This window comes from Prinia subflava, chromosome 3 (genome assembly GCF_021018805.1).
Source record: "Prinia subflava isolate CZ2003 ecotype Zambia chromosome 3, Cam_Psub_1.2, whole genome shotgun sequence".
Classification (NCBI taxonomy): Eukaryota; Metazoa; Chordata; class Aves; order Passeriformes; family Cisticolidae; genus Prinia; species Prinia subflava.
In genome coordinates, this window is record NC_086249.1 from 83,868,102 (window position 1) to 83,896,060 (window position 27,959).

General features: G+C 36.1%; 1 protein-coding gene across 1 annotated transcript in view; it reads right to left on the minus strand.

Annotated features, from left to right (window-relative positions):
- MYO16 (myosin XVI) overlaps positions 1-27,959 on the minus strand; it is a 359,373-nt gene that overhangs the window by 106,339 nt on the left and 225,075 nt on the right. The window contains exons 17-20 of the mRNA XM_063392794.1: positions 12,425-12,536; positions 9,017-9,134; positions 8,171-8,242; positions 7,416-7,557 (exon numbers count right to left, since the gene is read on the minus strand). Coding sequence (XP_063248864.1) covers positions 7,416-7,557; positions 8,171-8,242; positions 9,017-9,134; positions 12,425-12,536 — 444 coding nt within the window. The remainder of the gene's footprint in view (positions 1-7,415; positions 7,558-8,170; positions 8,243-9,016; positions 9,135-12,424; positions 12,537-27,959) is intronic.

The following is a 27,959-nucleotide window of genomic DNA, read 5'->3' on the forward strand; positions in this document are numbered from 1 at the left end:
AGGAAGACAAAACATGAACTGCTGTGTAACATTATACAACAGCTGAAATATTGCATTATATTTCATAATTTTTAAGAACTACTTTATACAGACAAAACCAGCTTATCCTTTCTTTGTTTGATTCAATTAATAATTTGAGACTGGATTGTTTACATCCCAGTTGAGTCCATGACTGTTATTTTGTCAAATTAGTCTCTCTTACTTCCCCTCAAGGAATACATAAGCATTTGCATTAGGAAAAGACCAATACAAACTGACTTAATGAATTATTAAAAATCAGGCAAAACAGGAACCTAGCTTCCAAAACTCTGTGTAAAAAACACCTTTGCAGCCAGCTTACTGCCCACCTTAAATAATATTCCTTATCAAAACTGTGACAAATTTATGACAAACATATATTTGTGACAAATATACTGGCTTGCAAATATACTGGAGATGTATTTGTTGACAAAAACCACATGTAGTTTCAGTGTTTTTATGAACTCCTGTTGAAAATTTTGGTCTAGTATTATTAGGAGATGCACACACCACATTAAAAGAGCTGGAGGTTTTACATAATTAATATCTTGCCTGTGGGGCAAGTATAACAGCACTAAGCTCTGTATTCTCTGCAACAGTGACATTTCACTATCACATTTTGCTATTTATGTGCAAAATCTCTAAAACCATGACAGTAATTTTTGTATTGAATTATTGCTCAGATTTTGAAAACTAAATAACAACTGAAAACACAACATCCAAATTAAAAGCATTGGTTTATATATGGTTGCAAATTACTTTGTTCTTTTAATCTTTTTTCTTGTCTTTCTCTTTTCATATCACTTTTCTTGCTGGAAGCAGGGTTCATATATGTTTTTACTGGCTATCTGTCAATCATATTAATTCCAGCAAAATTACTTTCCTTAAATAATCATAGCAGAGATTCCCAAGGCAACATAAAGCAAGAACGATTCCATGTTAACAAATGAAAGGGCATGTCACCAGGGTCTAAAAGAACAAATATTAGAAAAAGGCACTTTTTGTTCTGAAAGATTTCCTTATTTTCTTATTTTATGGTTACTAATCACCACTGACACATTTTTTCATCATGTTTCAGATATTTAATATTTACTATGTGTAACTAAAAGATCTATGGTTTTAATGCAGACTGAGGCTTTGATTTCAAGTTCTAAAAAATTTCTCAGAATAGAAAGTCGAAAAAAAAGAATTTGCTGGTGTTTAAAGAACGTTTTTATCGCTTATACCAGCACACAGGTGTAAATACTTTTAAAAAAGGAGACATATTCACTATAAGTAATTTTGGTTTTCTTATGTGATGTAACAGCATTTCAGCTTACACTATTTTACAGTATCTCCTGCTTTGCCTTTTTTCCTCAGAACATCTCTGTAAAGATATACTCTAGAAATATCTTTTTCATCTTGTACACTTAACAATTGTATGATTAAAAAACTACATAAAAATTCTTGGCAACTCCTAAAAAAAATTCACATAGAGAAGACATCCTGACTGATAATCTACATCCTTGGCAGATATCTTGCATTAATCAAGAGTGTTCTCAAACCATTTGCCATTCCTGGCAAGGTAAACAGAACTCCCTTTACATCACATCTGACCCAGTGCTTCAGACAAACCTACAGCATGTTATTTCTTCACCTTAATTCCATTCCAGATGGTTCTTAGCTCCAAAATCCATAGAGTCCATTCCTTTTATTGTCTTTTGCAATCTGCCAGCATAAAGAAGTGAGATGAATCTGTTGTGGGAGGGTGAACTAATGTGGCCTTTTACCTGCCCAAGATACAACAGTTCTTGCTCTTCTTCCAACTTCTGCCAGTAATGAGGAAGGCTTATGTCTGATCTGGATAAACTGGAAGTGACTGATTAATGAGGAAATATTTCTCTCATTAGATGAAGTATATAGCCTAGCCTTCAAATGAGGTCCTTCAGATTCCTAATTAAAAAGCCCTCAGTTTTCCCAGGGGGACAGATTATATCTGTTGTCACAAACACAGTTCTTGAAGGGAATAGACTGAATACTTCCAGTTGGATATGTTCTTCATCTCAAACAATTACTAAAGAAAAATAGTTTCTGAAAATTTGAGGGTGATTTTTCAGTAGTCTGAGATTTTTGCTGAGATTTGGTCCCATTGCCATGTCTCTCAGGTATCTTGCTTAACAACTGTAATTTTTCTTTTAATATTACCTTACCCAGATGTGAGTGGTACATGTAGAGATGATGGTTGGACACACCAGAAAGAAACACTGGCTCCATATCTGACAAACATTTTTTTGAGAGGCATGACAGTTATGGCAGGAAAGAAGTGTATTTTCCAATGGACTCAAGATCTATAGCTCTTTCATTGGTAGCACATACTCTTACTCAGCTCTTTCAAGTAAAATGGGTCCTGTGCTTTAAAAAATTGCATTATCTTGTTAAATTAAACACTAGAAATTATCCAGAATTAAGCAGAATTCAAATTATGATATGGTGCACCATATATTAGATGTTTTGTACTGTTTATCTGTTTTGAAGATTTCCCTGCCTCCACATACAGAAACAATTCTCATTATGCTCTGTGTTCAGGTTCTGAACAGGAAGTTCCTTTTCCTCATTCCTGAACCCCCTTCTACTGAATTCACCAACAGATAAATAAATGTTTTAGGGTTTTTTTTTCTGATTTTTTCTGATTTTTTTTCTGAAGCTGTGGAGATTTCTATTCCATAATATCTTGATCCATAAATCATGTAATGTACTAAGAATATTATAAATGACATATCTGAGATCCTTCCTTTGCCCAAATAAGTGTTCCTACTGCTACTCTTTGGCAGTATTTGAATTTTCATGGGTATGAGTTTACAGTAAGAATATAAAAGTTTCCAGAAACTACCTCTTTAGAAATATTCTGTAGGCTCTATGTGCGACAGAAATTTATGGCTGACCTGGTGATACAGACAGAAAGCATGACTGAATGACAGCTTTCTTTCTTTGTCTGTAACACTGCCACTAAGAATCTCAGAATGGGTCAGGTTGGACGTGACCACAGCCATCATCTGGTCCAACCTTCCTGCTCAAGCAGGGTCATCCCAGAGTACGTGGCACAGAACTGCATTCACGTGGCTTCTGAGTATCTCCAGTGAAGGAGATTCCACAGCATCTCTGGACAGCCTGTTCCAGTGCATGGTCACCCACTCAGTAAAAATGTTGTTCCTCATGTTCAGGTGAAAAATCTGCTTCTGCTTGTTGCCTCTTGTAATATTGCTCGGCATCACTGAGCTGAGCCTGGCTCCACCTTCTTGAAACCCTCCCTTTGGATTTTTATAGACTGAGATGAGGTTCCTCTCTCAGTTGTCTCTTCCTGAGACTAAACAGGCCCGTCTCTCTCAGACTTTCCTCATAAGAGAGATTCTCCAGTCTCTGAATCATCTCTGTACCCTCCACTGGAGCAGCTCCAGGAGCTCAACTTCTCTCTTGTCCCAGAGAGTCCAGACCTGCACACAGCACTCCAGATGTGCCTCACCAGGGCTGAGCAGAGGGGCAGGATCACCTCCCTCGACCTGATGGCAGTGCAGCCCAGGACACCATCACCCCACTTGGCCACAAGGACACACTGCAGGCTCATGGACAGTTTGTCCACCAGGACACCCAGGTCCTTCTCCACAGAGCTGCTTTCCAGCAGATCAGCCCCACCCTGTACTGGTGCAGGGGATTGTTATTCCCCAGGCACAGGACTCTGCCCTTCCTTTGCTGAATCTCAGGCAGTTCTTCCCTGTCCATCTCTCCACCCTGTCGAGGCCCTTCTGAAAGGCTGCACATCCCTCTGGGATATTGGCCCCTTGTGTCCTCAGTGAACCTGCTGAGGAGGATCTGTCCCATCATCCAGGTCATGTACCAATAAGGTAAACAATACTGGGCCCAGTAATGCTGACTGCTAGTGAGAGGCCTCAGCAAGACCCAGGTCCTCTGGGACCTGCTGTTCAGCCAGGCTTTATTTACAAATTATTTATCAGCTTTTTATCAGGTTTTATCTACAAACAGATTTTTTTTTTCAACTAGCTGATAAAACAACACGCCTTCAACTTACTAGCAGGCAGGGAACACAGTATCAAGATTTTCTCAGGCAAATATACCTAATTAGCTTGTGTTCCATGAGAAATGAAAACCAGCATTTCACAAGAATTCCCAGACATACTTAAATCTCTATCAAGAAAAAGCCCTCTTGCAGAATGAGTCAGGAATTGTTAAAACATTACCTTAAGTCATTTCATTACTCATTTGGATCACCAGATCCAACTTTGCCAATGTGCAATCAATTACATTGAAATGCCGAAGACAACCATGAATCTACAGAACTGAAAATCAGCATACTTATCTGAATGGAAGTAAAACAGAGTAAATTCTTCAGAGTTAGGAGTCTTAGGAAGAAATTCACTGAGAACATTTTGATAATAATGAAATTAGTAGAATAGGAAATCATTATATAGATGAGTGAAGATAAATATCAATAATTAAAAAAAGGTAATTATAAGCACCTGTGAGAAATGTTAATAGCTTTCTTCTAATCCCACTCTAGGGGCCAATTATGGCAAAATAATTTCTCCACAGTTGATTTTTTAAAAATAATATCAGTATGAATAAAGTGACAAATTTCAGATCTTGCAACCAGTCTAAACTAGCATTTAGGGTTATAATTTAGCTTAAACTAGACAAAAGGATAAGTGTTTATGGAAAAGGATAATGGAAAAGGTGTACTATCTCACTTAACACCATCATTAAAATTCTTGCTTTATACCTATGGAATAGTATTCCAAAGTAATGAATTTTTTAGATTCTGGCAACACATTTTTAATCTCTGTACTTAATACCTTTAGAGCTTGGTCTTTGCAGCTTTTCACAGAATCATCTCTCCTTTGCTCAGATTTAATGGTAATCATTCCTTTTATTTTGCCTGAAACCTGTCACAAGCTTTTTCTCAGTAAATATAAATCAATATTAAAGACCAAAATCAATTATTTCCACCATAATAGTTAAACATGGGTAACGAGTTTCCTCAAAAACACCAAGAAAAAATGCTTCTTTTAGAGTTAGTAAGGCAAGAAATCTAATTTTATTGCTTCATAAATTCTCATTGAAGTGTGATGGAAGGACAGCTAAGCTGCCTCACAACAGAACAAGAGAACTGAGTTAGAAACCTTATTTCAGGTTTCTGATGAAGGCTTCATCTCATCTGATAAGTAGTAATTCTGTCAGGGGTATAAAGTGTGGTCTGAAATGTGTCAGACTTATGTAGTCACATGAGTTAATATTTTTGGTGTATATTTCAGCAATGGTTTACTAAAACTGCACCAAACTGAAGATGCAATGCTGCTAAATGATAGTTACTCAGATGTATTTGAAGTAAATCTGACCAACTAATCACAAATTCATTGCAGTAATCCAGCTTCCATCTAGAACTATTCTATGTCTTGATTTACTCCTCCAGTTTAAACAATATGATTAGGCTGGACCAAAAAAAAAAAAAAAGCTGTATGTGGGCTACTACAGCTGAGGTTGAAATATCAGTGAAGGATGAACAACCTTATTTCCACTTAAAAATAAGCTACTTAGCTTCAAGTTTGGAAAGGGAATGAAGCCGGTTTTGGCCTGATAAAACTTAGTATATTTTGTCAGTACTGCCAATTAATCATGAGCTTATTAGCTTTCTGTAACCAGCCTAAATGAAGAACAGCCCCTTTTCAGGCAGAGGTATAATATGTGCCCAGAGGAAATGATTGCAAACTCCTCATTCCTGATACATCAAACAGCTGTCCTGTTTTAGCTAGGATTTACAACCTCATACAGTCTTAAAGTTATCTCATAGACAGAAATAGTTTCACTGAGAAATATTTTCACAAGGTAGAGGTCACCTTTTCTACCTAGTAATTGCACGAAAAAGAGACTAGACAATATACTAACAACTTTGACTTTCATTATTTGAAGATTCTATGGTAACTAAAAATATAGGTTTATATTAGCAACTGTACAAGAAGTACACAATACCCTATTCTGAAAGAACGTAAGACATCAAAGTATAAAATTACACACTGAAAAATTATTTCAAATAACTTTAATAAAATTTTAATACATCAATTCTTAATTTCTTTCTCAACAATCACTACAAAAGAAGCTCACTATAATTAGAAATGCCTGAGCTGGATTGCTGTCTATCACAGACATGCACTAATCTAAGTCTCTGTTCCATAAATCCCAGGAATGAATGAGGAAAAATTGTACCCTTATGCTACTGCCCTTGCTTATTATATACAGAGTATGTCAAATTAGGCCATGGATTGGAAAATTGCACTAGCTTAGTGTCACAAACAGACAAGTAAAGTCATTCCATGTTACTTCTGTTTTCCCTCAGAGGAAGTGAGACACTCTGGTGGTGTATATATAATGACTGACAGATTTTAAGTGCAGAAAGATGAGTTACTCAGGCATGGTACCTTTTTTTCTTAGCTGAACCCATAGAAGAGAAGAGATTTGTCACTAATTGGTTTATGAATAGTAATAAAAAAGGATTGTAAAGTCCTCAAACTCTACAAGAGGGCACCTCGTAAATACTCGTCCTATGCAGCCACAAAGATATCATATAAAGAAAACATACTTTTGAAAGTTCCACATCTTAGTAGATTACTATTTACCAATAATCCAAGCCATTTGTATTTCGTGTTCATAAGAAAGCTCAGCGGAGCATGTGAGCCGCTGAACTTTGATTAAGTCACATGCATATGATCATCTAATTAGGTCTACTGTCTTAGTTTGTTACTTTGATTCTACTGGGATTTCTATTTTTTTGTTGTTCCTTTAATTTGTTTCTTGACTGCTCCACTGATGCACATTAATTAGCATTCATTTTTCCAAGAAACCATGCTAGATAGCAATAGCATCACATTTAGAAGATGCCAACCTAGAGAACATTCTTAGAACATTTAAATCAGCTAAATTTAAACATTCATTTGAAGGTCTTTGAATAAATTCTGGTTTTAATACCCTGTGCTAAGGTCACTGTTTTGGGAAGAAAGAACAAGTATGTTTTGCATTAAAAAAGCACCGAGCAGCATTTTCCATGTTGAAAGACTTAGCTCATTCTGTACTTTCAAGTCCTAAAAGGTGATTAATTGTAACCACCAATCTAAACCACTTTACTGCATGAAGTACCATGGCCCCCTGTATAAGCAAATAAATAAACAAATACATTACAACAGAAACAACCAGAAGGAATGGCCAGTGCTTTAAAGATCCAAGCATCACTGTCATGCTATTAAAACTTTATCAGTGTGCATTAAATTCCACCATTTAATGGAATCATGTTTCTTTTACAGTTCTGAATTTGAACAGATAATGGAATGTCTAAAGGTTTCTAACGGCACTCCTACCTGTCACTCTCATCTGGATTTTGAAGGTAGCAGTTGATTTTGTTGACTAAAAAGCTAAATAAACGACCATACAGAGATTTTGCCAAGAGATCCCGGTAAAAATCTGCAATCTCTATAGTGTGCCTCCGAACAATTGTGTCTCCTAAGAGGAAAAGCAAAAAACAGGGAGATGAAAGTGTGCTGTAAACTTCGCCTTAAGTAATTTTAGTTAGAGTAAATTTAGCTACAGTTCTCCTTTGCCAAACATTTACATGATGTTAGCTTTTTTCTGGAGCCTCCATTGCAAGATGAGAAGGCTGTCAACACTCAAAAGATCTTAAGTTTGGAAATACATGCCTTTATACTTTGTTCAAAAGAAATGTGTATGAGTACTACACAGAATTAATATTTTACTGAAAATATTTTTTTCAGATTTTTTCCCCAAGACACTTGTGTTGATTAAAGTTCTTACTAATATTCTCCATTAATATATAATCTGTTACCTTGACACACTTTTGTAATATTAATCAAGTTAGGAGCCCATTCGCATCACAGTGTGAAACTGCTTTGTTCCATATTACAAAGGAATTTCTAATTTGGTGGCCCAGTCTGATTTACTGTATGGCAGATAAGCCTACATATTTCTCAGAGGGAATATTTACACGACCATACAAGAAATAAGAAACAAAAATCAATAGCTTTTGAATTTTTCAAATCAGAAGGCTCAGAATGCCACCACGTCTGATCCATGAAAATGTAAGCCTGGAAAAGATTACCTTTAAAATACTGAACATCAGTTGTTAGGGCTGAAGCAAGCTCATCTGGTGAAACCTGCAGCATCCCTGCCACTGAAAGGAAAAGAAAACATAAAGAAAGACTGATTCATGCTATACTGCATATTTCATTTTTTACAACAGATTTTCTTCTGTAGATTTCTTTTTGAATAGTGAAAAAATCCAAACTTTAAAGTAAAGGGTGCTGTCACAGAAGTTATCAAAATTAACAAACACATAAAACAGGATTACTATAATCAGTACTTTGTGAAGTTTGAATGTATCTGTATATTACATTACAGCTTTCCTTCCCCTTCAAAGATTACTCAGGACTTTTCCCAGAGTTTGGCAGACTTTCAGTGGTATTAGAGTGAAGATATGCTACTTATTGACATTCTGTATCCATAAGGCCACTTGGAGAAGATTTGTTAGTGATCAAGAGGGCCAACTTCAAAGCACAGAAACAAGGGACCCTTTTAAGACACAGATTTTGAATGTAAGGAATTCAGTTCAAGGCAAATTGTTCAGCTGTTGACAAGCAATGCAAAAGCATTTCAAAACAAGACCACACAAAGTGCACTGTACAATTTCTTTTGGCAAACAACAGCAATAAATATGACATTTAATTAGCTAATTTGCAATACTGGCATTTTATTTCATCCCATAAAAATCTGTAATTTATATAACATCCAAGTCAACTGGATGCTGTCTTCCCCCAGCAGCTTACAAATTTTCAGAAGTAATTTTTTTTTGTCTCCCTGGCATTGTGTTTCCATCTGTCGGTGGAGCAGCGCAACTTCCCCGCTGTGGGACCAGGCAGGCGATGCTGCAAGGTCGTGTCCTACTGACCTTGTTCCAGCAGCTGCAGGTCGGACACGAACGCTGTCTCAGCATCTGTCAGAGCTGTAAAGCGAATGTCTCCGAGATGCAGAATTGCTGAGAGAATCACAAACAGGTTCTCCACCTCCTGCACACATTATTTTCAGAATGAAAAATAAAGAAAAGATCTGTTGGACACACTGGTGAAAGGCAATGCTTTATAAAAATACAAATTCTGTCTGTATTGTCAACATTTGATGAAGTTGAAAATCATTCACATGTGAATTATTAACAGGAAATTTGAAATCGAACTGGAACCTAGCTAGGACATGAACTAAAAAAATTACTTTTTATTTCCCTTGTTTTAATGTAAGTCACATTAAGCGCTAGGTTAAGAAAGTTTTTCCAAATGTGATAAAAATACTGAAATATCTTTCCTGAAAGCATTACTTCTGCAAGAAATAAAACATTTCTTGTCCATGGAGAATTTCCATTGAGACAATTTCTGTATCTGGAAGGGTTTTTTTGCCTCAGCCAACTGAATTCACAAACAAAGTGTCTAGCTCTGTAGGTTCCTGGAATTAAACGCTGTAATTAAGGTCTGAAAGAAACAAAAGCATCTTTCCTTACCCTCACACTTTCCTTCCAGGATTGCATACTCTTCTGTGATGTCTCAGATTGTGAAGCAGTTATCTTTAGGGGCAGATTTTTCCTGGCCTCATTTTTATCACAGCAAGAAGAAAACTAACTTTTTGCAGTTGTTTTGGTTGGTTAATTATATTTAAAATATTTTTAAATTCAAGGAAAAATATGATACACAGAATATGAACCTTAAATCCTAAAATATGGAAAGCTGTGTTTTTGGAAGCTTTTTTTAAGTTCAGTTTCATAACAATGGTGCTTCTTAAAATGGTAAAACAGGAAACCTGATATTCACTATAACATTATATGGCATTATGTACAGCAAAGTTAATTGGTAATTCTTGAAATATTTTTGAAAAATAGTATTTAGAACCTAATTCTGTTGAAACTGCGGAAGTGACAGTGAGAAATTTCATTTATCAGAATTTGCAGACTAAGATTATAAATACACAACTAATGAAATACTTTGCTAATACATCCTTTTTTTTCTCAAGTTTTGTTCTTCTTTTCTTCATGTTCCTTTCTCTGAGAAATATGCCAATCATCAAAGGGCATTAGAAAAGCTTACAGTCTTTCTGGGATAGGCTATAGCTCCTCCAGTGCTGTCTAAGCAAGTTTGCTTCTCTAAACTACACTTTAAGAACTTCTTACTGTATGAGAGAGATGTCAATAGGGCAACACTGGATTTTAGTATTACAGAGTACCAAAGCTGAAGATTCAAAAAAATCCAATATATACAGAGAAAATCTGAACAAGATTAACTCTTAAAATAGAAGAAGTTATGCTAATATAGCATTCAAGCTAGGGTGCTACACTCTGCTTCTTGGGATGATATCTCAGGCAAGATGAAATGGCACAGCAGCACTGCACCCTCCCTGCTTGTAGGTTAACTCATTCAGAACTGGTTTGGGGTTGACTGTGCAGCACTGAATGGCAGTGGGCTGGGATAGCTTTTGATTCTGGTGGTTTTGGTGAGGTCTCAGGTGTATTTCACATTCCAAATTCTCAAATACTTTTTTGTTGTGTAATATTCATGTTCCCCCTCCTTTAAAACAGTGATTGTTTTTAATAAACATTAACATACTCTGGAAGATATCATTAATGACTGCTAAGGAATTTGTATGTAGTTCTTCAGGAAGATTATCTACTATATAATTAAATGTGGCTAGGTAATCAAGGACTGATACAGGCATCTCCATGTACCTCAGAAGAAAAGGGTAGAAATTTTAGGAATGTGTTTTATCTACATATTGCTCTCTAACATTCAACACAAGAGATCAGCCTGCAGTACTTGAAAGTTTTACAGATTTCTTGCCTCCTAAATATTATTCTAATTCTGCCTGAATACAGACCAGCCTTCAAGATGTTGACACTTTTCTGAGAGGTACTTTCAAGAATTCTGAGTGAAATGAAGTACTGGACTCAAAATAATACTGCATATGAAGCATTCTCGGATAGTTACTGCAGGCTTATAAATCATGATTAATTTAGCACTCAATTATTTAATTATTGGCTGAACCCCTTCCTCAACAGAACAGAAACATTAATGAAAGAGCAAGAGAGATCCATGAAAACTGTGAACACTGGGCTAAATCCAGAAGTGTCTGGACCTTCTCTTACTGAAATCTACTAGTACAGAGCTTGAGCCGCTAGGAGTATGGAATAATATTGTCAAATGTAGCCAATTTGTTCAATTTTGTACAAGGACTCATGAACATTAATGAAAATAAACCCCACTCTTCATTACATTGAAAGGTGACATTTTTTACTGCCTTAACTAGGGAATGCCAAACAGCTCCATGATGTAGCACTACCTCCACAGAAGTCTATCTCCCACCTAAATAACAGCTTCAGCAGAATCACAGATTTTTTGCTGATAGCCAGCCCTTGATCCTTTTTTATTACAAGTGCTCCCCATCTGCCATTTTTGATTATGTTTTAACTTACAGTTACATTAACTTTTTGTCCCATTTTTTCTAATGATATTGTACAGGGGTCTTAGCTCCTTCTAAAATTACCATTGCTTACACATTTTTCTTGCAGAAGTGTGCTAGGTATATACATAGGTAAGACATATGGGGAGTTTGTTCAGTGCTGTAGTATCCTGAAGGGATACACAGTTTACATGTGTTCTTATATTCATCCTTCTGTTTCTTCTGATTCTGTCACATCTCTGTCCTCCTCTGATTAATTTTCCAAATTATCTTCTTCATTAGTTTCATAGGATTAAAAACAAACAGCAGGCCTATCCTCTTGTTGCTTTTGGGGAATTCAGTCAGCTCTTTCAAGTTACCTGGCTCTAATTTTCCTTGCCTAAATAGGTATTTACTTCTTTTTAGGTGCTGTTAGCATACGTGTGTTTCACAAAATTAAAAAGGATGGGGAGATAATCAGGAAGAGGAAAAAAATTCCATGGCTTTTATGAGGTGTCATATGGGATTTGATTGCTTCTTTTTATCTATGTAATTTAATTGTTCAGAGTATTATACCTTGAAGCTGTTTTGTGAATCTTTAAGAACGAAAAAGATTTACATTGCTGGTTCTCTGTCTAATTAAAAGTGATTACAGTAATTTCCCTGGAGTGAACTAGTGCTGTATTTGTTTCAAGGTCTTAACTAACAGGAGGGAAAAAAAAGAGAGAGAGAGAGGGAGAGAGAGAGAGAGAGAGAGAGAGAGAGAAAGAGAGAGAAAGGTGCCTGTTTGCCCACAAAAGGTTATCTATGAGAGTTACTTATGGCCTGCTTTTAATTAATATGATTATTTTAGGCACAAATAACATAAGCTCATGTAACTTACCAGGCTATTGAATCCCAGAGCACCTAGAGCTTGTTTTAGTATGGTTAATTTCTCCCTGTTTTGAGGGTTGGCTGCTAACATCATCTCTTCTGATGCAGTCTGGCTTAGATACCTGCACAGAGGAAAAACAGCATATCTGGTATTTACAAGGCTGGTGCATGATCAAACTTGTGTGGTTGAAGTCCAACTTTACATTTCTAACCAGGGGTTTACTGCAGATTTTTGTCAGCCTTTGGAGGGAGAAGCACCAGTGACAGAATGTAATTCTTTCTTAACATTTTGCTTAAGACATCCCCCAACCCCAACTTTAGCTCTACATGGAAGCTGAAACAAGATTTATACCACTGCCAGTTTTGCCATTCTTGCACCGCCAGAGGTTCCCCTCCAGAAAGCAGATTTGAGGAGAACCTCTGATAACTCTGCTTTAAATTCCCCTCTTGCTGACAAGGGAATAGATCAGCCCTTAACTGCCACAATGATCCTTCCCCAGCAGCTGAACGGGTGATAGGTGTACCCAACATCTCCCAGAATGAAGCAGTAACCAAGTACACAGAGTAGTAAGTGCACAGCCCTTAAGGTGAACTGCTTCACACACTGCACAGCAAAAGGGAATTTTATGTACCTTCCCCAAAACAATGGTAGCAGAGAGAAAGAGAGACACCTAGTGCAGCAGATAACTTGGGAAAGAAAAAAACAGAAGCAACAGAAAGAGTAATAATACAAAACAGATTAATCACAAACTGTAGCAAAACAGGTTATTGAAAAGTGCAGCAATCTACCCTTCACAAACATTTATTTTGACCCTCTTGAAATAAGTCTGTATTTTGAAAGTACTCAGGTATCTTCACAGAGCTGAAATCACTAAGAAAGAGGTATCTGAATATCTTACAGGATCTGACTTTTAATTACATAATGTTGAGAATGTAAGATTTTTTTTTTGTTTTCATTAAATTATCATAGTCATTAAAATACACTTTCATCACACAATCTGTAATCTTCACAGGTGTCATTTAAATAAACAAAATAACTCTCCACACCTCTGTCCAAATAACATAATCACTACACCAACAAAGGTGGATGGTTTACACACATTCCAGCCCTCACACTTCACTACAATTACCACAAAAATTCCCCACAGTTATTTTGCTCTCTATTGATATTCAGTCCATGATCTGTCACTTAAATATGGGAAACAATACTGGTTTAATTTTTGACAACACTCTAGTAGGGGTGGTAGTTCTTATAAGAGTGCCCTTTTACATGAATGTGTGTAATGAATTATTTAGTATTTTCACTTTTCCAACAGATAATGAGTTTAACTAGTACCCACAATGAAACACATAGTGCATTTTTAGTAAATCCATACCAGATTTACCAGTCTGGATTCCCCTTGCAGTGATAAGGACGTAATGTACCCCAGGAGGTGGGCAGAAGAAGAATGATGGGGTTAAAAATGTGTGCCTGAGTGCATAAGTACCTTTTGCACCCACAGAAGGTACTTTTGAGTTAGAAGGACTAACTCAGCAGATATCTCAAGTACAAACAAGCCTCTCACATCAGTGGATAAAGCTGGTTGTTAACAAACCATTAAGAACGTGGCTCTGTGAGCATCACTGCCAGAGCTCAGCACTGGTTCCTTGAGGTTACTAAAACATTAATTTTGTCAGACTGAGGTAAGTACAAATGATAGCACAGCTGTCAAATCAGCTAGAGCAGATGATGCAAAGTATAGCCAGCTTTATGTTGCTTTATTATTTTCTTCTTTTTTCCTGGGGTTTTTTACATTGCCTGTAGGTTCAAAAGGAGCCTAGAATACATCTAATACTAAATCTGGCATAGAACCTACTGGTGTAAAGGTTAATCCATTAGAAAATTTTCCACTCTTCTGAACTGCTGCATGAGCTTATGCCAGTAGCATGTTATGCATCATGAGCTGGTGGCACTTTTGATCCATAATTAGGAGATTTACAGCAGCAGCCACTCTGCTGTCACAATATTCTATTGTTGAATGCTGTAGGAGTTGGAAGCATATGGCCATTTCTGAAAAAAAAAGCCTCCTCCTCAATGGCTTTCTCCCTAAATAACTCTTTGTCTCTCTCTGTACTGAGCAGGGAGTAGTCTTTCCTGTTTCTGTGAAGAGAATACTCCACACTTCTCCTTTTTAAGCAACCCCATTAAACCAGCACTTTTTTAGCACAGCTGAAGTGCTAGTGAGTACTGCTGATGCAAAAAGCGGTGTGAGCACTCCCCACACCTCTGAGAGCAGGCTGCAGCACAGCAAAGCAGTGCAGAACTCTCACTCTGAGAGAGGAAAGAGCCGAGCTGCGGCAGGAAGCCACACGTGCCAGTTCTGCCTTCAGCACAGCGCCTGCTGCTACAGCAGGGGGCAAAATGGGCACCCGCCAAACCAGGTGCCTGTGGCTCTAACAAACCATCCAGGAACTGCAGCATCTGCTGGGACTTGCCTGCTGGAAGAGAATCTGACTTTCCCAGCTCTACACGTTAAGTGAAGACTTAATAAGCAGATGTGCTGGTACTCTTGGGAAGGGATGCAGATGGACATTTTCTAAGGTGCACTTCAATTTAGTTTCCTCAGTCTAAAAGCAATTAAATGATTTTATAACATTTCATGAGGCCCACTCATTTTCCAAACTGTTTAAGGACTAATAAAATATGAAACATTGCTTTGAATATTTGCACATTTGACTGCTATACATTTATAACATAGAGCATGCTCATATTAAGGATGGATTAATTGTATAGAGTACTTGGAACTGCTGACAGGTATTAGCATGACATAATTTTTCTAGCCATACAAGGAAACATATTTTCCTAATTATTAACTTTCTTCTGCTCAGAAACACAGTAACATTTGGATAGAATTTTATTTTTCTTTTACAACAGTTCCCTGGCAGCTCCACCTTAAAGATGTTGAGGACTAAACAGGTTTGAGACACTGTCAATATTACTACTGTCACCTATTTATGTTTAAGAACTTGAGTCCAGAACAAATCTTATATTGTCCCTTCTCCTACAAAATTAAGGAAAGGGGAAAGAGATGTGTCCCAGTGCAAAAGTCCTAATAAATAATAAATATTCCTTGGTTGAAGATACATCACTTTTCCATAAAATGTAAACTTTTTCCCAGGATGTGTATATTTCGTCATATTTATAGTGCATTTTTGTCTTTTGACTTTCAAGTGACCTGGCCAGAATGGCATTGCTGGTGATGAAGAGGAATTAAACTACTTATAATTTATATCTTGAACCTACCACGGAGATTTTAGTCATTATTTTCACTTCGATTTTTGCTATTTTAACTATACCCATGAAAGCCTACCATGTTACTTGAGTGCATGCAATGTTCCTTTAAGTTTCCAACAAAATAGTTTGTGTTTAAATGCAAACTGGATGTGGTCACTCTTGAATTCTTCATTGCTGATGATTTTAGTAAAAGAGGTCCTACTGCTACACAATCCAGAGCTCATGTTCCATAATAGCTGGTGCACACAGGCTGTGCACAGTCTCACTTACTTAGATCAGTTTTATAGCCTTACTGGCATATCACCATGTGCAAATTCATTCTGCAAATGCACGTTCACGTTCGTTTACTGTAGCTTTAGAAAAAGATTCTCAGATTTTGGATGAAGTTGAGCCTCTTAACTGAAGGTAGCTACTCAGACAAATATTTAAATCTCTTGCAAAAGTGACAAACCAAGGAGTTTATGCAGCTCTAGTAATTAACCCCTTTCTGCTGTGTAATTGTTTAAATGCTACCCCACTCTGACATCTGCATTGGATTAGTACTTTTAACAGACAGTTTATCAGCACACAAAAAAGTTTTAAAGACATGGTCAGCGATTTGTATTTCAAAAAAGAAGAAACTCACTGATGCACAAAACTTCTTTTCTTAAAGAAGATATACAAACTGAACTGTAGTACAGTCACTTTCAGTAAAGCACAATGCTACTTTAGATAGACAATTTCTTGAGAAAAGCAAGGGACTATATAGTTTTTCTTTCTGTTTTTTTTCCTACAAGTTCTGATTTGCAGCACTGCAAGCAATCTCATCTATTCTAGTCTCTAAAAAAATACTATTTAGAAGAAAAAGTCAATGGTGGTAATTTTTAGTATATTGCTTATCATAATATACAATTTTTGAACCATCATTAGAATGATACCATAGATCAAATTTTCAGGTAGGGATGTGACTAGCACAACCAAAAGTATAAAAAAAGTGCTTAGTATGACATTCAATTCTTAAAATTAACCACCCATATAATTCCATAATTACCTTACCTGTTTACCTTATCATTGTCATAATTGTTACACATCATCACAATTATTTGACTTATGTATTTGGTACACAGATCTCAAATATGAAGAAGAAATCTGTATGTCAGCTTATCTGAACAATACCAAACTTTTGTGACACTAGCATGTTTCAAAATTTCCTACATAATCCCATCAGTTAAAAACTTTGTTCAGGTAATTAATCCTCTGCTTAGATGTTTGAGCAAATGAGACTAAAGCTACAACTAGCTAAGACAAGCAAAGACTAAAAAGAAAAGTTTTGACTACCCGTTTGTCACTAATAGAAACTGAGCAAAATAATATCTGATTTACATTATTTTCTTTTGAACTGTAGCCCAAGAGCATTTATTATCAAAGTGATCTGCCTTGTTCATCATATACAACTAATGTAATTTCTGTTTATTCTTAGAACTGCTACATTTATATAAAATCTGTGAAAAGACAAAAATAAACAAGTTTGAAATCTGAGAATAAACCTTGATATTTCACTAACAGGGTAAGTAAAACATTACCAAAGCACCATCCTAACCACTTGGAATTTGTAGAATCTGACATCTGAAATGTATTCTGTAAGAGCAATCATTTTATGCCATGCACCTATAAACATATTGCTCTGTAGGATACAGAAATATCTACTTCATTGCAATGGTTTAAGTTATATCTGGCAGGGAAACTGTCTGAAAGGATTAGTAGGTTGTGACCAGTTCATCAGAAATTCCCTTTTGTCTGAACATTTAGAATTGGGTTTCAATTAAAGATGAAGATGAAACATGGATTTGCAAGAGGGAGATTTCTTTTCCAAGGGCATTCCTGAAGTAAATACATCTCTTCATGAATAATTAAAAGAACTCTTGGTAGGATTATATCGTTAAGTGGTTTTAAGTCACTGTAAAATTTTAGGATAGAGCCCGATGATTTAAAAAGGGGAGTTGGGGTTGTTTTTAAGCCAGCATCTAGCTGCTTCCCCCTTGGCTCCTTTCCTGATGGAGAATGAGAGCTTACACATCTCCATTGTGTAGTACAGTTTTTTGGGCTAGAGCAGGTTTGATATAAGGGAAACAGTACAAAATCATTACAAAAATTTTGCAACTTTGTTATAGATGATAGTGAAGTAAATGCTGCTTGTAATAAGGATTTCAGCAACCAGAGTCAAGATCTTCAGGAAAAAAACCCTTAGGTTACAGGCAAAAAGCTTCATTTCCTAATTGTTTATACTCAGAACGATCTGTGCTCAGATTAGAAACAGAGGACATATCTTTAATACCAAAAAAACTCCAAAAAACCAACCCAACTGAAAACAACCAGAATTGCACAGAAAAGTAGGGGGCTGAATAAGGGTATCCTGCTTTATTGGTAAGAAAAAGTGACAGAGACTAAATTAAAGCACTTTTTTTTCCAGGAATTAGGCCAAGAAATGACTACTGAAAAGATACAATTCAACAGCAAACAATTATAGAATAAGACAAAGGGATAACAATGTAGAAATACAAGGCAGGTAAGGCTGATTAGGCAGTGGATCATCAGAACAGCATCTAGTATAAAATACATGAGAGTCAAGTATGCCTTGATAATGCAAAAAATTAATCATCAAATGTAACACTCTTATTTGCATAGGCTAACACAGGAGTCATGAAATACTTAGCATGGTTAAAGCTTGAACTGGACTACTCTGTGATTTTGGGCCTCCCATTTCAGGAAAATCAGGACCAGTCAAGAGAAAACCCAGATGAAAGCAGTAGCAAAAATGTATCAGAAGAGAGACTTAGGAGCAAAACAGTTCATCAAATGCCACTTACAGTAGAAAGATACTACAAAAACAAAAATTCCCACAGTCTGGAGGACTATACCGGGAGATTTTCAAGACTTGACAAAGCTCTGAACAATCTGATCTGATCTGCCACCTGGTCCTGTGTGGAGCAGGCAGTACAGTACAGACCCCCTGAAGTCCCTGCCAAATGAATTACTCTCTGACCCTATGAAACACATTAAATTTATTTCTCAGATAAGTTGGGATTTGGTTTTGCTTTGGGTCTTTTTGTTTGTTTGTTTGTTTGTTTGTTTTGTTTTTATGTTTTTTGGGTTTTTTAAAAATTTGTTTATTTCATGTAATATCAGTACTTTTGGCCCCAGAAAGGTGGGACATCAAGCAAAGATTGGTCTTTAATTCAGCAGACATTACCTTGACCTTTAAGTAGTCCCTAAAATGCAAAAATTGACTACAGGTGTTAGAGCCATAAGATACCTGAAGACGAATAAACTTTGATCAGAAATTTACATTGTTCGATATTTGAAGGAATGATAGTGTTCTAAAATCAGAATAGTCTTAAACATCAGACTCCTACCAAAGGAGGAGTCAAAATAGGAAGATAATCTGCTCTTCTGCTCAGGTCAGCAACCCTTTCCACTAGGCTAGCTAGCAGTTAAAAAAGCATTGCATTATTATTTTATGAGGAGGTAATTTTCTTCTGATCTTGAAAACAAATATTTTGACACCAACTTCTAAACTATCTTTCAATTTTAAAATATTAGAAAACTGAAATTTTATAGAAATTAATCTCAAATTTTTAAAAAACTGATATGACCAATTTATCATCAGATTTCCAGACATTTTGATTATCTTTTATGATTTAGAAACCAAATAAAACCTCTTTTAAGATTTCTTTTATATCTTCAAAATACCTGGAGTATTTTAAAAAGACCTGGGGCACAGGACCAAACTCTTAGAATTCATGAGAATATCCAATGCAAGCTGGATCGAATAATTATCAGGACACATGCTATGACCACCACAACATCTCTGAGCCAATATAACTTAGCTTGATTTTGTATCTAGACAGTAAATGATTTTTACCTTCCATGTGAAATTATTTATTAATAAGGCTACTGGGATGACTGAAAAAGAATCCTTTCTTGCACGTAATCACTCAGGGAGGGTAAGATCTTTATTTTGCTGGGCTTCTGGGTAAAGGTGTACAGTAAATGAACTCAAACTTACTTTAATTAGACTTTAGTTCTTACACTTTTTCACTTGAGAAGTGAAAAAAAAGGGCTGGAAGTCACAACTGAAACTTCGCTTATTCCAAATACCATCCTGAGGCAGAAAATCACAAGTTTCAAGATCTGGGAATGATAGAATCGTGGTCCTGATAAGAACTGGGAACATGAATGCGAACACAGATGAAATTGCCCTGGCATTAGATCACAGATCAGTTACGTTTCCTTTCTTTTGTGCAGCTGTGGCAATAGATTTTCAAAGGACCTCTCTGTTTGCACAGTAGATCCTGTCTTGATACAAAGGCTTGGACCTTTGTATACCAGATCTCTAGAGGACTTTTTTAAACGAAGAGCAAAGCAAAATATTATTTTTCTCTGATTATATTCCTCTTCTTGGTAAGAGAAAAAAAAATAAAAAGAAGATAAATGCATGAGAAGAGCTGAATGTCATAATCTGTTCTTTTTTGAGACACCTGGCCAACTGGTTCCTGTGAGGAATTAAAACTTCTATGGTGTGCTTTCTTCTGCTGATCTACTTGCCCACATGTCATTTCTCTGCTATTAGTAGGATACCTCTTAATTAACTTGTGGAAATAGAATAGAACCAACTCCTACTCTAGCACACTTGAATACAAAATATAGTATTTTTTTTGCTAAAAGGAGTTCAAAATTTTTGGGTAAAGAATTTACATGGAAGAAGCAAAAAATAAATACTTCAGATAAACTAATCACTAAATACAGGACTCTATCAATATCTAATTAGGCAGTGCAAGCCACTGCAGATCATGTCGTGAATCAGAAATTCTGGATTTTGTCTATAGAGCCCTTGTTTCTTTTACAAAAATGACATACAAATAAAAACCTTAATATTCCTTTACCAATTCAAAATATTAAAAAAATAAAAATCTTAAAGCTGAGATGCTGATACTAAATATTTTTTATCCAAGCCAGGTTTTTGTTCTCACTTTTAGGACAAAAACCCTCCATGTTTTGGTGGTGGAGATTTTTTTTTTGGGTTTGTTTTGTTTTGTTTGTGTTTTTTGGTTTTGTTTTGTTTTTTGGGTTTTTTTGGGGTTTGTTTTGTTTTTGGGTTTGTTTTGTTTTGTTTTTGGTTTTTTGGGGGTTTTTTTGTGTTTTGTTTTGTTTTTTGGGGAGGTTGCTTTGTTTGTTTGTGTTGTTTTTGGGGTTTTTTGTTGTTTTTTTTTTAATATATAATGCTGTAAGCCTATTCAGTCATGCAATAGTTCTCCAAAACCATTATGTACTGTCTAGTTAAAGACATTTAGAAGAGTTGATTGAACCAGGCTCTTTCAAAACATCACTTCAACCTGGATCAGATTTCCTGCATATATCTCCTCTCACACAGAGGTGTCCCAATTCTTTCTAATGTGAGGATAAGCAGGGTGTAGAACTGTCACTTGCTATGCATGAGCTGCTCCATAAGCCAGCTTTACAGGCAGCTGGTAGGAAATACTGTGCCCATAGCCTAGAGAACAGCACATCAGTCAGACTGAATGGATTCAGGAATGCCTACTGGAAGCATTCATATTCTTCTAATGTTGTAAAGGCTTTTCTTACGAATATATAATTTAAAACACACACACAGGTATGCTCTCCATGCCAGCTTTCACAAAACACTGTGTCAGGTGTTCCAAAACCAGACACAGACCATGCCCTTCATGAATCATATTTGGTGATTTTAAGCCACTGGAAAAACAAGAAGTTGGTTTTTTTTCTTGCTAGGTTTCCAAGTAGTGTGAAGTAGGGTAATGAGTTATTTCACCACTGTGTATTGTTCCAGTTCAGCAAAACACTTCTGTGTAACTAACTTCAAATCTGTGCTCTGTCCCACTGATTTCACTTGAATCTTAGTATGAAAACAAGTATCAATAAGTGGAAATCATAGGTGAACATCCTATGTTGAGTTCTGGTTCAGTGAGAAAGAAGGAAAGCCAGACTGAGGTATGTAAATGAGACTAAAGGAAATAAGTAGTACTGGCGACCTAGACTTTAAGCTGTCCAAAGCATTGTTTACATAATTTTTATGCCTTATTATAACATTATCTTACACTTATTTCTACTCTATGCAATGGAGGTTCCAAAGGTACACAAACATCCCTGAACTGTAAGTGTATGACCTAGGCATAGTGCAGAAAACACAGTATTCAGACATTTAGCTTAGATGAACCCCTGCCCCAACACAGCCATGGCACTTTTTGCTCAACACCATCTGGGGAGTCTCTAACACACTTCACAATGAGCCACACAGAATTATCTTTCGGCTCTAGTTGCCATTATATAAAGCCTAAACCAGAACATTATTATAAAATCTTCATTAGTTGATGCTTTGTTGCTTGAAAATTCTCAAGAGAGCCAATGTCACAGGAGGATGAAGCGGTATTTCATAATCAGGTTCCAGCTCTAACACAATCAGTATGCATGTTGTGGGTGTCATTTAATGTGACATTGTATTAAGAAGCATGGATTAACAAGCTAAATCCCTTCCTTCCCCTTATTAGTGCTGCCCAATGAACCATGTACTTGCACAATCATGTGAAAGGCGTATGGCTTTTTCCCTTGCAGTCCCCATTTCTCCTTCTCATCCAGTTCAGGGTAGTAGCCCTGATTAAGCACAACGGTCATCACTAAAAATTCAACATTACCAGATCAGTTAATTTTCCCTTTAACTTCATGTAAAAATCATAACATCTCAGATATGGGCTAGTTACAGACATAATACAAGCACTTAAAAGCCAGTTTTCTTACAACTAGGTCAGTTTACTGCTCTCATATTAAATATTTGTGAAGTGTTTCTCTGAAAAACATTAATTTTTTGTAAAAGTTTAGCTATTCCTGTGACTACTTACTAAATCTCAAGATGCAATTTAGGTATCACTAAATTTTAGGATTTTTTGGCCTGACTGAAAATTAATGACTTCATAGTTTTACATACGTTTTAAAAAACGCTTTCAGGACTGATGGGATGAAGGGTATTGAGTGCATAAATGCAAACCATTAGCTTTCAAAAATAAATTCCACTAATCTCTATGATACCTACAAACTCACAGAATAAGAAATTTCAACAAACCTTTTTGTTTCTTTAAATATCTCATGAATATGGGAGAACAATATATTCTGCTTAGCGAGGAAAAGCTGCTTTGCACTTAGCACTGTTTGATATGTAAACAGGAATGAGATAAAGACAAAGCAAAATAGTTGACATCAATGAAGTAAATGACATTTCATGATAATGAATAGCTTCTGGCTTTTTTCTCTCTGGGAAAAAGGGCATGTATTAGTGCCTTTTTTTTCCTTTGTCACCAGTTTTTAAAGGTATTTGAATCTGAACAAATTTTATACCCTTTGAACCTTGTTACCCTGTAGCACTGAGCAGGAGGTACAGCTTATCATTTAAGTGCACATATTTCTGCTGGTAACTTGTGCAACAAAGTACCAAAAGCAGCACTTAAAAAAAATCTGAATAGCTTTGTTAATGCAAAAGGTAAGGTATCAGCATAATATTAATTAACTGTAGACAGATTTGATGACAGCCAGAACACAGCTCTTAGTTTTAACAAAATGACAAGTTTTGTATGTGTTTTGTAAACTAGTTTATAAAATGAAATTTCAAATAAATCTGTAAGAAAGACTAAGTGTACTATGAAGTACATAAGTTTTACAGACAGTGGATATACTGAAAAGGAAAGCAAAGAAATACATACAAAATACCAAATGTTGGTAAGCTACAATCAGGTATGCTTTTTTTTTCCTAGTTATATCAATAATCCTGTGGAATAGGTTGAAATCAGAGACTCAAGCATTCCGTTCCTAAAATTACAAAAAAACATAAATTTAGAATTATTCCATTAAAGTAAAAAATGAATGCGCAACAGGAGTTACTGAAAACAGAAATTTTCACACATCTGATGGTAACACAAGAATTAATGCAGACAGCATACCTTGAACTGTTTGTCTGACTCTTGATTCAGATATTTTACAGGACAGAACCATGAGATCATAATTCTGTGAACTGCCACTCTATAAGTATAATTTTGAAGCTTAATATACATGAAATAAGGAGCATAATGCTGATGGGGATGAAAAAGTAGCAAATAATATGGATTGCTGAAGATGTAAAAACAGTAGGCCAGTCTGGATACAAGTGCAAACTGGTCCAATCCATTTCCTGAAATGCTTCAAAAATTGTTTGAACTTTGCTCCCACAACTAAAAGCAATTTTGTTTTTCTGTGTTCAGACTTTGGCATTGGTTGCCAGGCATATGTCATGAAGTTTATGAGCCTCAAAGGCGTTTCTCCACCAGCACTTGCTACTTTAAAAATGCTGATTCAATAAATAAAACTTACTGTGTTAAGAGCCACAGTATCTGATCTAAACTATAAAAAGTGCTTTAGAAACCTGCTTATAGCTTTCACCAGAATCCAGTTAAAATACTGAAGAATGCTTCAAAATGATTTGATATAACCACTGATTGTAGCCCACAAAATCATGTTCAGATCAAATCAGTTTCAGATAAGCTGATTTACAAGAGGCACTCTTCTTCCTATATATGCAGGTACTAGACGAGATACTTGGCAACTTTTGAACTACTAGGAAATACACATATATTTTATTTAATAAAGAATTAAATTTCTTTTTTGAATTATTATATAATTATTTATATTATAAATCAATAACAATTATTCACTTTTCACAGGCTAAGAAAATATCATACACTACACAAATATGATTTGGTGCAGTACCAAATTTTATTGTAACTTATTTTTTCTACAAAGCAAGAATATTCTCTTTGCAACCCTAAATGGAACAAATTCATGTGTGAAACTTTGCAGTCTTTAAGCCTGACTGTTAGACTCCTTTGAGTTTCCTTTCCTTTCAGCCCAATGGCGACTTAAATGGAGAGAGAGAGCTTCGATCCGTTGTCCAAAAAGTAACTTTAATAATATAAAAATAATAAACAATAAAGCCTCCACTGTGTTGGAGAGAATTGCACAAAGCAGTAACAAGGGGCAAAAGGCTCGAGGCCAAAGGCAGAGTCTAGGGGCAGACAGGGGTAGTTACACACCCGGGTGTGGGAGGGGAGTTAAGGTGGGGTCTGAGGGAAGGGTCCAATAGGGGACAACGATTAAGAATATTAAAATTCTTGCACCAAAAATCAACCTGTGATAACACAGAAAACTGAGAACTTTCTAGTAACCATTTACACAGACAGCATGTCAATAAGCCTTTTGCTTATGGCACTGAGAACAGGGTTTTCTAAGGCATTTTTCCAGGTTTTTTTTTTCCCCAGGGAAACTGCCCCCTACACATGTATTTATACGTTATCTATTTAGCAATCAGCAATCCACAATCAACAGTTGCCACTCCTTTAATGCTGGAAGAGTTCTGCTTTTCCCACAGCCACCAAGCTACATGATGCTGGACACAGGGTTCAGTAATGGAGAATCCCCACCTGCTCTCCTATGCTCAGCAAGACCAGCTTTGTCCTGCTGCCTCAGGACCTACTTTTGTCCCAAATGCATTCCAGAATAGTCCAAAATGTGAACAGGATGGATGGATGTGCCTGTTCCTTCTCTATCTTTTCAGCCCTCACAATAAAATCAGGCTTGTTGAAAGGTCACAAATGAAATAATTCTCACGTTAAAGCCCCTGCAGTGCCTTCTTTTGCCTCTCGTAAGGCACCAAGGACACAGAAGCTGAGCAAACCTGCAGTAAAGCTCAGAGATTGCACACTCAGATCTCGAGTGAAGGGTTGCACCTAAGCAGGTTACTTAGGTGCTGGAGGTACACTGACCTTATACTGCATAATATGAACTGGCCTTCCTAAAGCACATTTGAGATTTAGAGTACTTTCATGGTTTGTACTTTCAAAACAGGACAAAGAGACTCCCTACTGGGTCTTAATGCTAAAATTCACACTGTATTTACACATAGGGATCTGCAAAGCTAGATTTTATTCAAATACATTGCCTTCTAACAAAAATAAAAACAAAGATAATTTTAAAAGGTAATAAAAATAAACAGAGAAGAAAGATGATCATGGAATAAATTATGCTTTATACTAGTGTTTTCCCTCCTAAGATAAATGAGAAGCAGGAATGGGAATAAATGAGAGAGGATTGCAGTTACATGTCTTAAAAACAGGCTCCAAAATAAACTACACAACCAAAGAATTTGAGATGTTCCCATTTGTTCCAGTTGCCTTAGTGGCCAACCTAATTCCATAACATACTCACTGAAGTTCAGTTCATCATAGGACATATTTTCTAAGATGCTGCTGCATTTCTCTTAATTGCTACCTGATTTAGGAGTCCTGTTTAAACAGATTAGGTTTGAAATGTGGCAAATATACATAATGGAGCTGAAAATGTACTGGGAAAGGAATGTCAGAGAGCATGATGAAAATGAGGGAAGAACTGCAGCTACAAGGAAGTACAGATGCATTTCTAATAGTGAATCTGATTTCCCTAAAACCAAAGACACGAGTTATACAGAAGCAAACACAAAGAAATACTCAAAAATACTAGGAAAAAAACCGTACAATCTCTAGGAGTACCAGTGTTAACCCATCTCTGTCTGAGATGAAAAAGTGATAAAAAAATAAAGTCAAAAGTGAACCACGATTTAAACAGAAAAACACATAGAATCTTCATCATTATTGAAAGGCTTGGGCTGGCAGGGACCTTAAACATCAAGTTTCAACTCACCTGCTGTGGACAGGGATGTCACCCACTAGATCAGAGTGGCAAATATTTATAACAAAGAAGGGTCATAGAGACTTTGTCTTTTATTCAATGCTAGAAAATTCTAATGGCATAGGATAATCTTCAATTGTTTTTCAACAAAACTATTCCATGAAATAACTTATTTTTCTATTTCAATTATTAATGTTTACAGTAAAAGGCCACAGACTTTTACTGTAAATTATTTTTACCAGTGGTTAGCTCTTTTCTTAGTCTTCATAATCCTTTTCTTGGTTGAAAACAGATCACAAAACTGGTGCCAGTGTACCAGCATTAAAATAAACACTGCAATTACTGTAGGTTTAATACTAAGCTGTCATGCCAGCTTGGTAAACTGATTTCTATCCATTTAATGATTTGATTAGGTTAAAATTCCAGAAAGGTTAAAGCAGAAATTAGAAGGTGCCAACACTTGTCAGAAGCCATACATTACACCCCTCTACAGTTATGACTACAAATACAGTTTGTTTGTCGAATGGTATTTCTACATTGTTTCAGTGCCTTTTTCTACCATTTCAGTCAGCAGAAAATTCATACAAAGTTTTTTATTTCAGACTGCTTTCTTGATTTGCATCTCTCTTTGTGCAAACTGCATCTGTTCTAATAATTTTTCTCACCTGTATTACTACTATTCAAGAAATGTTTAAACTTACAGTCAGACAACCGTAACGCTTATTATCACAGAGAGGCCACAGATCAGAGAATCATTAGGCTGGAAAAGGTCTTTAAGATCATTGAGTCCAAAATCCAGAAACTGGAAACACCAGTCTGGACCTATTCAGCTCTCCTTAGCATGTCTCCTTGCCCGATCCAGAGTTCCATTTGCTCAGGTCTGGTAAAAATACAGCTTTCCCTGGTTCAATAGGCTAATATATGTGTGCATTATATATATATATATATATATATGTATACACACACATATATATACACGTACATATATATATACATACACACACACTGTGCCATGATTCCAAGAGATGTGTCATCAGCTAAGTGGATACAGACAAGATCTAGTCACAGAATTAAAAAGCTCCAGAGATCATCTGGTGATGGGTGATTCATTGAAAGACATTCACACACCATTCTGTCCTGCATTGTATTGCATAAAATAAATTCAGAATCCAGACTGAGAGATTATTCATTCTTAGGAGCTGTATAAAACTAAGATCCTGACATCCTCTGGTTACTAGCACTCAACTAGAATATTCAGAAGATTTTAATTAGTTACTTGTAGGCTTTAGACAAAACTCACTTTCAGTAACTAACTCCAGAAAATACTGTGGACATCTAGTAAATGGAAACTGTAAATGGCACTAATCTCACACAACCAGGTTTAACCTCAGAGCAGTGGTAATTTTGAATTACAATTAATGAAAGAACCAGAGAAAGAAAACTGCTACACTTTGGGTTGACCTTGCCTGACTCTCCTAGAGTGAGTTGGCTATCAGTGCAATGAAAAATCCAT